This window comes from Tauraco erythrolophus, chromosome 28 (assembly GCF_009769465.1).
Source record: "Tauraco erythrolophus isolate bTauEry1 chromosome 28, bTauEry1.pri, whole genome shotgun sequence".
NCBI lineage: Eukaryota > Metazoa > Chordata > Aves > Musophagiformes > Musophagidae > Tauraco > Tauraco erythrolophus.
Genome location: NC_141492.1, coordinates 2,661,388 through 2,672,404, shown reverse-complemented (window position 1 = coordinate 2,672,404; position 11,017 = coordinate 2,661,388). Strand labels below are relative to the sequence as shown.

Sequence of the window (11,017 nt, the reverse complement as noted above, 5' to 3'; positions counted from 1 at the left end):
CGAAACTAGCGAAGGGTTTGAAGAACAAGAACTTGTCCTATGAGGAGCGGCTGAGGGAGCTGGGACTGGTCAGTCTGGAGAAGAGGAGGCTCAGGGGGGACCTTCTCGCTCTCTACAATTACCTGAAAGGAAGTTGTAGGGAGATGGAGGCCGGTCTCTTCTCTCCCGTTATGAATGGCAGGACGAGAGGGAATGGCCTCAAGTTGCACCAGGGGAAATTTAGGTCAGATATCAGGAAAAATTTCTTTCCAGAGAGGGTTGTGAAGTATTGGAACAGGCTGCCCAGGGAGGTGGTGGAGTCCCCATCCCTGGAGGTGTTTAAAAACCGTGTGGATTTGGTGTTGAGGAACATGGTTTAGGGACCCTGACAGTGCTGGGTGAACGGTTGGACTCGATGATCTTGAGGGTCTCTTCCAACCAGATGGTTCTATGATTTCCCCCTTCTTCCTTCCCATGTGTGTGACCCTTTTCCATGCGTTCTTGTCTCAGGTAATGCTCTTCACCGCATCGAGCTTCAGCTTCCCAGCTTGCTCGGACAAAACGAGGCGGGTTTGGCCCTTCCTTCTGCACTGGGCTGGAGGAAATCCTCCCCACACCGTGCGCGGGGCTCCCCTGGCTCTGCACAGTCATTCCGCACCCGTCGGTCGGGCAGTCCCGGACTCGTCTCCGCCGGAGCACAAAGTCTCACACCGCTGCCCACGAAGGAGCCGGAGGGTCCCGCCGGAGCTCGTCCGCCCTGCGCAGCGCTGGGCACAGCCCCGGTGTCGTGCCCAGTAGCACGGCCTGGGACTGCAGGGTGCCCACTGCTCCCCCGGGGCGCAGCGCAGGGGGGATGAGGGCACGGCCGGGGCGCACGGGAGCGCCTCGGTGCCCGAGCTCTGGCGCTGCACGGCAGCCCCGGGCGGCCCGGCCGGCAGCCCCGCCGCATGCAGGGCCCCGTGCGTTCTCCCCTGCCGGTGTCCCCGCCGCGGGGCGCCGCGCTCCTCCCCGCCCGCAGGGGGCGCTGCAGCGCAGCCGCCCGTCCGCGTCACCACCTCGCGCATGCGCAAATCTGCCACCCTGCGGGGCCGGGGCGGGCGGGGGACGCCGGGGCAGGGCAGCGCCCGACCGGCGGTGGCGGGAGGGGCTGAACCGCCGCCACTCCCCGCTCCATTCCGTGGCGGCCGGTGCTGACACGGGGCTCTGCCCTACCGCCTCCTCCTGAGAGCCGAGACCCCGGGCTCGCCTGCTGCTCCGGTGCGGCCGGCGGCCCACACCGCTCCCCGCCGCCGCCTGCACCGGCTCCGCCCCGGGAGGCGACGCCCGCGGTAGCCATACTGGCTCCGGTGCCCTGGGCTGCTTCCCACCCGAGTTCCCCGCAGCGCCCGGGGAGGACTCTCCCCCCGCGGCAGCGGGGGCAGAGCCGGGGCCGGGCAGGAGCTGCCGGTCGCCGCTCCCCCGCGGGCCCCGGTGCGAGGCCACGCGGGCCCGCCCCGGCGGAACAGCCCTCCCAACCATAGAGTCCGCCGGTGCTGCGGGCCAGAGAGGCGCGTCTGCGCATGCGCCTTGGGCGCCCGGTGCGCAGGTCCCGCCCCCCGGCCGGCGCCGCCCTATAAGAGGGGGGCGGTTGACGTCAGCGTTCTCTTCCGCCCGCTCTGCGCTCGCCAGCGAGACAGGGCTGCCGCCGCCGCCATTGCTGTAACCCCCCCGCCCCGGAGAATCCACCGCCATCCGCCACCATGGTGAGGCCCCGCGTCCTGCCGCTGCCCCGGCGGGCTGAGCGGGCACCGCGGCCGCCGCGTCGGTGGAGATGGCCGGCGGGGGAGGGCCCGGCGGCCGGCGGGGGTGGCGGGGGCCTGTCGTGGCGGGCCGGGCCGCTGCGGAGGGGAGGGGGGTGGGGCTGGCGGGGAGCCGGGGGGAGGGGACTGTCCCCGGGGCGACTCGCGGCCCGTCCCCGGCGAGTGGGGCCCGTCGGCCCCGGGGGTCTGTGTCAGCCTCCGTAGGACGCTGTTCTCCCGGTGCCAGCGCTGCCGTGGCCGTGCCGGGGGTGCCGTGCGGCGAGGGGGAGCGGCGGCGGCGATGTGGCACTGGGGACGGGCCGTTGCGGTGCCCGGCGGCTCCTTACGTAACGCTGCGGCCCGGGCGGCGGACAGGCGTGCCGGTGCACCGGGCTGTCACTCACCGACCGCCGCAGCGCAGCGGCCGGACGGGGGTTCGGTTTGAGCGGGGGTTCGCCTCACGGAGGCGTTGGCGGTGCCGCGGTTCGGAGGGCAGCGAGGGAGCATGCCGAGTGCCGGTGCTGCTGGCCCCGGTGTCTGCGGTGCCCTTGCTGCAGGTTGTCCTGTAACGGGCAGAATTGGTGCCAGTGTGATCAGGCATGGCAATTCTAGGTGTTCCTGGTGTTGGTTGGACTTCCTAGGATTGCTGAAGCCGTTTCTACATACCCTGTGGTTTTTCTCTTCCCCCTCCTCTTCCTTCATCCTTCAAGGTGAACTTCACAGTAGACCAGATACGGGCCATCATGGACAAAAAGGCCAACATCAGAAACATGTCTGTGATCGCCCACGTTGATCACGGCAAATCAACCCTGACTGATTCTCTGGTGTGCAAAGCTGGTATCATCGCCTCTGCCCGCGCGGGGGAGACCCGTTTCACCGACACAAGGAAGGATGAGCAGGAACGGTGCATCACCATCAAATCAACGTGAGTTCCCTCCTGCCAGGCAGCTCAGTGCTCCCACTGCATGGTCTGAGCTCAGGAGGGCTTGGAGTCCTCTGCTGGTTTGGTTGTGAGGTGAAAGAAGACGATGTCGGGCTTTCTCTGGGCTAGTTCAGAAGCTCGTCTCTTGCTTGTGAGGATTGTGTAAATGAAGGAGCAGATATTGGTTGGCTTCTGGTGGATCATGGAGCGCTGCCTTGGTGGCCACGAGGAACAGATGTGCAGCAGGAGCTTCAGCCGTCCATTTTAGCACTGGGGCTGCTGGATGGGGCTGATGTCTGCTGGAGTCTCACAGATGCGGTCTGGACACTGTCTTCGGAGCGTCTCTGGTGATGCTCCTTGTGGCCGTGACGCTATGGGTGGTTTGAGGACCTTGAGGGGGCATGGAAAGGGATCATAAGGGAGGTTGGGCCTAGTGGAGAAAGGATAAATCCTCGACGGAAAGAAATGGAGCTCTCTTTGGGCACTTTGTGTCATGGTTTCAGGAGAGGTTATGGTTTCAGGAGAGCATAGAAAGGACATGTGTTAGCCTGTGCTCCTGGTTATCTCCCACACTGGCCTCCCAGGAATACACTTCAGGAAATCCTTAAGCCCAGGTGCAGCTGTCCGTGTGGGATAAAAAGCTGTTTCTGAGCATTTGAGAGAGGTGACATGTAGATAATAATTTTAATAGCTTTTCTTTTATTCCAGAGCTATTTCTCTATTTTACGAACTCTCTGAAAACGATTTGGCCTTCATCAAGCAGAGCAAGGATGGTTCTGGCTTTTTGATCAACCTGATTGACTCTCCTGGGCACGTGGACTTCTCTTCAGAGGTCACTGCTGCTCTTCGTGTCACCGATGGTGCCCTGGTTGTTGTAGACTGTGTCTCTGGTAAGGGTTTCCGCAGCTGCGTGCAAGTGGAGCGTACGTTGGGCGAGTTGGAAGATGAGGATAACTGATTCCCCTCTGTTTGGCAGGTGTGTGCGTGCAGACAGAGACTGTGCTGCGTCAGGCCATTGCCGAGAGGATCAAGCCTGTCCTGATGATGAACAAAATGGACCGAGCACTATTGGAGCTGCAGCTGGAGCCAGAAGAGCTGTACCAGACCTTCCAGCGCATCGTGGAAAACGTGAACGTCATCATCTCCACGTATGGAGAAGGAGAAAGTGGCCCCATGGGGAATATCATGGTAAGTGGGAGGCTGCGAACGCTGTGTTGGAAATCATTCCCTTTAGTGAGAGGGAGCAGTTGTCTCCTTAGACGTTCTTTCCTGTCTCGAGCAGAGAAGTGAGAGAAGAATAACGAAGCCACCCATGCTACCCAGGTTTGTGCTGCTTTGGAGCTCTCGCCAGCTTTCCTTTGAAATCTTCTGTTAGTTCAAGGCTTGAGCAAATAAAGGCTTTAAATACAAGAAAGTATTTTCTCTCTTCACCGAGGGTGCCCTTGTTTTGTAGGACAGTTTCTTTCCCACATCACATCTGTGATGCTGGGTGATGCTCCTACACAGCAGCCCTCCCCCAGCTGCCTTCCGAAATGGAAGGCCAGTAGGTGTCTGCCAGTCCCTGCGCTCTGAGCATCGCTCCCCGCTGGGCTCCTGGGTAGCGAGCAGGGCTGGAAGCTCAGGAAAAGCTCGTGCTTTGTTCCTGTGGAGCACTCTGCTGTGTGCTGCAGGTTTGCCTGGATTGCTGGTCCTCCTTGTGAAGGACAGGAGTCTCACCTGCACACCAGTCTGCGCGGCTGCTCTGCTGTCTGACGTAGCTGGTCGAAGCGATGGAAAAATGGATCTAGTTCTGTGGTACAAAGCTAAAATGGTGGGGGTGTGGCCAGGCTGCCCCCACTCCTCAGAGATGGTTGCTGCCACAGTGCTGCTGGAGAGTCCCATAGTTAAGAAGCTCCATCTTCAAGCTCTTTTTGTACTTGAGTGTCGTTGGGGACCGGGTAGGCTGGCTGCTGTAACACCCTGTGGTTGTAAGAGTGGTGGCTGTTCCTCTGTAACCCAGCTCTCCCGTTCCCTTTCAGATTGATCCAGTGCTCGGTACTGTCGGCTTTGGTTCCGGCTTGCATGGCTGGGCTTTCACTCTGAAACAGTTTGCTGAAATGTATGTTGCAAAGTTTGCTGCGAAGGGGGATGCCCAGCTGAATCCGTCTGAGCGTGCCAAGAAAGTTGAAGACATGATGAAGAAGCTGTGGGGAGACAGGTGAGGAATCGGGGCTGTCGATTTTAATTCCACATCAGCTCCGTGTGGCTGCAGCCTGATGCTGTGGAAGGTGGGTGAGGAGGGAGGATGTGGTGGTGCCCGCTTGTGGCCCCGTCTTGGTGACCTGGTGCACGTGGTGGCGAAAGGAGCATTTCCCACAAAATCTTTGCAGAATAGGAAACGCACGGATAAATGGGGAGGGGATGGTGAGTTGGCAACATGAGTTAAACGCGTTCTGGTGAGCTCCGAAAGCCTGGGAGTGATGGGGGAAGGTATGAAGACAGTTCTTACTCTGCAGCTCTTTCCTCTGGCCTGAGCAAGCAGAACAAGCCGCGCTTCGGCAGCTGAACTGGGCGTTGATGCTTGTCTGACTTGATTCTTTCGCCAGATATTTTGATCCTGCTACTGGCAAGTTCAGCAAATCCGCTACCAGCCCTGATGGAAAGAAACTGCCCAGGACCTTCTGCCAGCTCATCCTTGATCCCATCTTTAAGGTGAGTCCCTTAGTGTCCAGCCATTGCTGGTGCCTTAGTGCTCTGTAGTTCAGTTACAGTGTGTGATGATGGAAAATTTCTTCACTTTGACCTGACTTGTCTGATTGAAGAAATTTAAATATCTGACACATCATGTTAGTCTGTACAGGCAGGGAATCTGGTAGTCAATGTTCTGAGCTTCCAAATGGATTCAGCTGGGTTATGAACAAGAACAGAGATTGTCTTTAGAGAATCTTGTGCTGCTGCTTCAAACTGGGTCACTGGTGACATTCATGACTGCTGCTGCTGTTCCAGGTTTTCGATGCAATCATGAACTTCAAGAAAGAGGAGGCGGCTAAACTGATTGAGAAACTGGACATCAAGCTTGACAGTGAGGACAAGGACAAGGAGGGCAAACCCCTGCTGAAGGTGAGATTGGTCTGAATCGGCTGTGGGGAGGAGATGAGTAGTTGTGCTGCTCCAGCTATGCAGCTACAAACCCTGCTTGGGTAGGAAGGTGCTGTTGGCAGCTTGGAGGTTGGGGAAGCAGGGGAAGGTTGTCTTCCAGGTTGTGAATCATCTGCCAAGGTCTTACCCCTCTGATGTCTGCTCAGGCCGTGATGAGGCGGTGGCTGCCTGCCGGAGATGCCCTGCTGCAGATGATCACCATTCACCTGCCTTCTCCTGTCACAGCCCAGAAGTATCGCTGCGAGCTGCTCTACGAGGGACCCCCTGACGATGAGGCTGCCATAGGTACGATGAGCTGCTGCTTCGCTGCCAGGCATCTCACAGTCACATAAGTGCTCAGTGCTTCAAGTACCTGTAGCCGTCTTGTTCTCCAAGGACACAGCTCCGTAGCTACTGTAGTTCTGGAGTCTGTAGTTTCCTAGTACGGATCAAACAAGCTCACTAGCTTTAATCTGGAGGACTGGGCTAGCTAAGTAACCAGGGAGTAGCCAGGATATATGCCAAAGGCTCAGGCTGAGCCTGCGTTCATTTAAAAGATCTCTTGGCGATGAGATCTTCCTTGCTGGTTGGGCTGGCCAGCTGTCTGGACAGAAGTCAACGGGCTGGGGCAATAGTGGGTCCCAGTCTTGTGTTGGTGCTTGGGGGTGGTGGGGTGACAGGGCACAGGTACCAAGTGGTAGAAATGATGCTGAACCACGTTGATCTCTCTCCCTCGCAGGCATTAAGAACTGCGACCCCAAAGGCCCCCTGATGATGTACATCTCTAAAATGGTGCCAACCTCTGACAAGGGACGTTTCTACGCTTTTGGACGTGTCTTCTCTGGTCTCGTCTCAACTGGCTTGAAAGTCAGAATCATGGGACCAAACTACACACCTGGAAAGAAAGAGGATCTGTACTTGAAGCCGATTCAAAGGTCAGTCCTGGCTGGGTGGAGTTTATTCAGAGCTGTAGTTCGGATTTGTGGTCCTAGAACTGTCTTGAGCCTCTTCTCATCTCTGAGGCCAGGCAAGACACTTGGCTGTGGGCTTTCAAGTCTGCTGCTGCAATTCCAGGACGCTGCCTGGTGGGATGTCCTCTTTCAAACCCGAGTAAAACAACTTTCTCTTTCACCAGGACCATTCTCATGATGGGCCGCTACGTTGAACCCATTGAGGACGTGCCTTGTGGAAACATTGTTGGTCTGGTTGGTGTCGACCAGTTCCTTGTGAAGACTGGAACCATCACCACCTTTGAGCACGCTCACAACATGAGAGTCATGAAGTTCAGTGTCAGCCCTGTTGTCCGTGTGGCTGTGGAAGCCAAGAACCCAGCTGACCTGCCCAAGCTGGTGGAAGGACTGAAGCGTCTTGCCAAGTCTGACCCTATGGTGCAGGTGAATGTCCCAAAATGCCTTTGGGGACAGGAGAAATCCTGGTCCTGCTGCCACCAGGAGGCTTCTGCCTTTAATTGTGATTGGACTGGGGGTACTGGCAGAAAAGTCTTGAATTGAGTATGGGTCCCAGCCCTACGAGAGTGGGAAGGAATGCCGCGTTTCACCTTGGGCTTGGTGCTGAGTCATCCCCAGATCAGTGGGAAGAGCATCTAGATGTAGCTCTATGAGTCAAAGCCAAAAATCAAGAGACAGTCGGTCATGTTTTATGGGAGAGCTTTTGTTGCATTGCAGTTGGAAGTCTCACATGCTGTATAAATGGTCTTTCCAGTGCATCATTGAGGAGTCTGGGGAGCACATCATTGCTGGTGCAGGGGAGCTACACTTGGAGATCTGCCTGAAGGATCTGGAAGAGGACCATGCCTGCATTCCTATTAAGGTAGAGAGGCTGCAGTGGCAGAGCTGTTGGTGAGCTCTGAGCGGGGTGCCTGGATTGGTTGGTGTCTCACAGCTCTTCTCTGCTCTTCATCCCCACAGAAATCAGATCCTGTTGTGTCCTACCGTGAGACGGTCAGCGAGGAGTCCAACGTGATGTGCCTTTCCAAGTCCCCCAACAAACACAACAGGCTGTACATGAAGGCTCGGCCCTTCCCAGACGGCTTGGCCGAAGACATCGACAAGGGTGAGGTCTCTGCTCGCCAGGAGCTGAAGCAACGAGCTCGTTACCTGGCTGAGAAGTACGAGTGGGACGTCACGGAAGCCAGGAAAATCTGGTGCTTTGGTCCCGACGGCACCGGCCCCAACATCCTGACTGACATCACCAAGGGAGTGCAGTACCTCAACGAGATCAAGGACAGCGTGGTGGCCGGCTTCCAGTGGGCGACCAAGGAGGTAGGGCCAGCACCCGGGGCTGGGGTTGCTCTGGGGCGCACGGTGGGCGGCGTCACAAAGGGCTACTGCACGTCTTTCTAAGGGAATTTTGAAAAATCATAAATATGTCGCACTGTGCTGACGTATTTGTAACTCGGTAGTATGTTTTACGATAAATGAAACTCGGTGACAGTTGGAGTGACAACGTCACGTCACCAAACGCACAACCTCAAGACAAAAAGCCTCCCAGGACTGCAGAGGAATTTGTTGTGGCAGCACGAACTTAAAAACTTTTTCAGAGAGCAAAATGCAACACCAGGGGCAGAAACTATTGAGTGAATAACAGCTGGCATCGGAAGAAAATGAGAGGGACTCTGAGCCTCAGCAAAGATCAGGCCTTGTTGACCAGTTTTTTCAGGACTAGACAGGAGATGACTCCAGAATAACAAGTTGATGTGGGCTGAGAACAGCAACAGGAGAGCATTTTTTTTTTCCTGTTAACCTTTTTTAAATAAGTTAGTCTCAGTCAGAAGAAGAGGAAAACCATGCCAACAACTTCTTTTATCCCAGTAATGTGAAAAACTGCTTTTCCTGGCCAAGTGCTTGGGTTCTTGTGCAGCATGGTAAACGTGCGTCGGCACTTCTGCTGCTGGTGTGAACTGTGGAGCTGCTGTGTGGAGGTAACTGGTAAAAATGGTTTCAGTGCCTGAAGCCACCTCAGGAGCCGCAGTGGTGACTTGGAGGCAGCAGCAGCTTGTTCTTAGGTCCTGGGTGAAGAAGGTGACTTGCCAAATGGCTCCTTGGTGTGCCCAGCGGGCTCTGGCACTTCCTGGTCTATGACCCACTTCCAAGGAGTGCGTGTAAGCTGAGGGACCGGAGCCTTCTGGTAGGGAACACCTGACATGGTGTTGGTTGACCCACTGCTCTGCTTTTCCAGGGGGTCCTGTGCGAGGAGAACATGCGTGCCGTGCGTTTCGATGTACATGATGTCACCCTGCACGCTGATGCCATCCACCGTGGAGGTGGGCAGATCATTCCCACTGCCAGGAGATGCTTGTATGCCTGCGTGCTCACGGCTCAGCCCAGGCTCATGGAGCCCATCTACCTTGTGGAAATCCAGGTGAGGAACCTCTGCTCAGTCCGGAAGATTCTATGTGAAGAAAAGGTGAGCAGGCAGTTTGTGGTCCTCACACCTCTCTCTTGCAGTGCCCGGAGCAGGTGGTGGGTGGCATCTACGGTGTGCTGAACAGGAAACGTGGCCACGTGTTTGAGGAGACCCAGGTGGCTGGCACTCCCATGTTTGTGGTCAAGGCCTACCTGCCTGTCAACGAGTCCTTTGGTGAGTGTGCTGGTCCTGGGCACTCCCCTGGGAGAGCATGGCAGCTCCTGGGAGCTCGATACCAACCCTGGGAGGGAGATCCTTTGTGTCTGGTTGTCTGACCACAACGATCGTAGAATCATTTTGTTTAGAAAAGATGTTCAAGGTGGAGTCCAACTGTTAACCCAGCGCTACCAAGGCCACCACTAAACCATGTCCCTAAGTGCCACGTCTGCACATCTTTTGAATACCTCCAGGGATGGTGGTGCCACTGCTTCCCCAGGCAGCCTGTTCCAGTGCTTGTTAACCCTTTCAGTGAAGAAATTTTTTCCAATATCCAAACTAAACCTCCCCTGGCACAACTTGAGGCAGTTTCCTGTCTTCTTAACTGCTTGTTCTGTGGGAAAAGAGACTGACATCACAGGATGGTTTGGGTGGGAAGGGACCTTTACAGGTCATCAGGTCCACCCCCCCTGCCATGAGCAGAACCTTCCACTAGATCAGGTTGTTCAGAGCGCCGTCCGACCTGACCTTGAGTGTTCCCAGGGATGGGGCATCTACTGCCTCTCTGGGCAACTCGTGCCAGTGTCTCACCACCATCAGCATACAAAATGTCTTCCTTACATCTAGTCTAAACACCTCCTCTTTCAGTTTCAAACCATCACCCCTCATCCTGTCACTGCTAAAGCCTGTCCCCATCTTGGAAGCCCCCTGGAATTATCGACAGGCTGCTGTGAGGTCTTCCCAGAGCCTCCTCTTCTCCAAGGCCACCTCTCCCAGCTGTTCCTTGTGGCAGAGGTGTGCTGTGGTTGACATCTCCGTAGGCTTTCAAGTCCCACTTTGGGTTCCTTTGGTCTAGACATGCCGGTGGTCACCTGTAAGGTGGGTTCTGCTCGAGGTGATGCCGAACGCTGCCTGTTCCCTTTCCACCTCGCCTCTCCTCTTCTTCCTCACAGGTTTTACAGCAGATCTGAGGTCCAACACAGGGGGTCAGGCTTTCCCCCAGTGCGTCTTCGATCACTGGCAGATCCTGCCCGGGGATCCCTTCGACAACACCAGCCGTCCCTGTCAGGTGGTGGCCGAGACCCGCAAACGCAAAGGGCTCAAGGAAGGCATTCCCGCCCTCGACAACTTCCTGGACAAACTCTAATTAAACTCCTTGGACTCTTGGGGGAGAGGGGAAGGAAAAAAAACCTTAATTAATTAGCGTTAATGCCCGTGATCACCATCTCTTTGCATTGTTAATTAATTGCCTAGCCATGGGAGACTTGGAAATGAGGAGGGGAAAAAAAAGAACAACGAAACAAACAAAAAAAAGCCTTATAGGTTTCTGTGTTGCACATGACTTGTCTTTGCCATCGTAACTAAAACATTTCCACTCGATTTGCCCGAATCTGTATTTATTTGACTCAAAAAAAAAAAAAAAATGTTTCCGGGGGAAAAGATTTACCTGAAAAGGGGTAAATCGAGGCAAAAAAAAAAAAAAAAGGGGGGGGGATGGGGTGGGGGGTGGGATGCCCGTCTGCAGTGTTGACTGTCCGTGCCCATCGCCGCCTGTATTAGTGCCACTGGAATTAATAAAATCGGATAATGGTGAGCCATGGGGGTGCGGTGGTTTTTTTGTTATTTTTTTAGGGCGCCC

General features: G+C 55.9%; 1 protein-coding gene and 1 non-coding gene across 2 annotated transcripts; both read left to right on the top strand.

The window, feature by feature from the left end:
* The first annotated feature begins 1,630 nt into the window (after positions 1–1,630).
* Positions 1,631–10,758, top strand: EEF2 (eukaryotic translation elongation factor 2). Its single transcript, XM_086627596.1, has 15 exons — positions 1,631–1,721; positions 2,468–2,682; positions 3,388–3,569; positions 3,656–3,867; positions 4,698–4,876; positions 5,265–5,370; positions 5,665–5,778; positions 5,964–6,102; positions 6,536–6,731; positions 6,932–7,190; positions 7,519–7,626; positions 7,725–8,078; positions 8,995–9,177; positions 9,264–9,396; positions 10,332–10,758. The coding sequence occupies exons 1-15, from the start codon at positions 1,719–1,721 to the stop codon at positions 10,523–10,525; spliced, it is 2,577 nt and encodes an 858-aa protein (XP_086483722.1). The 5' UTR covers positions 1,631–1,718; the 3' UTR covers positions 10,526–10,758.
* On the top strand, positions 5,432–5,498 carry LOC147526729 (small nucleolar RNA SNORD37). Its single transcript, XR_015222912.1, has one exon. It is a non-coding gene; the product is annotated as a small nucleolar RNA SNORD37 (small nucleolar RNA).
* Positions 10,759–11,017: the final 259 nt, after the last annotated feature.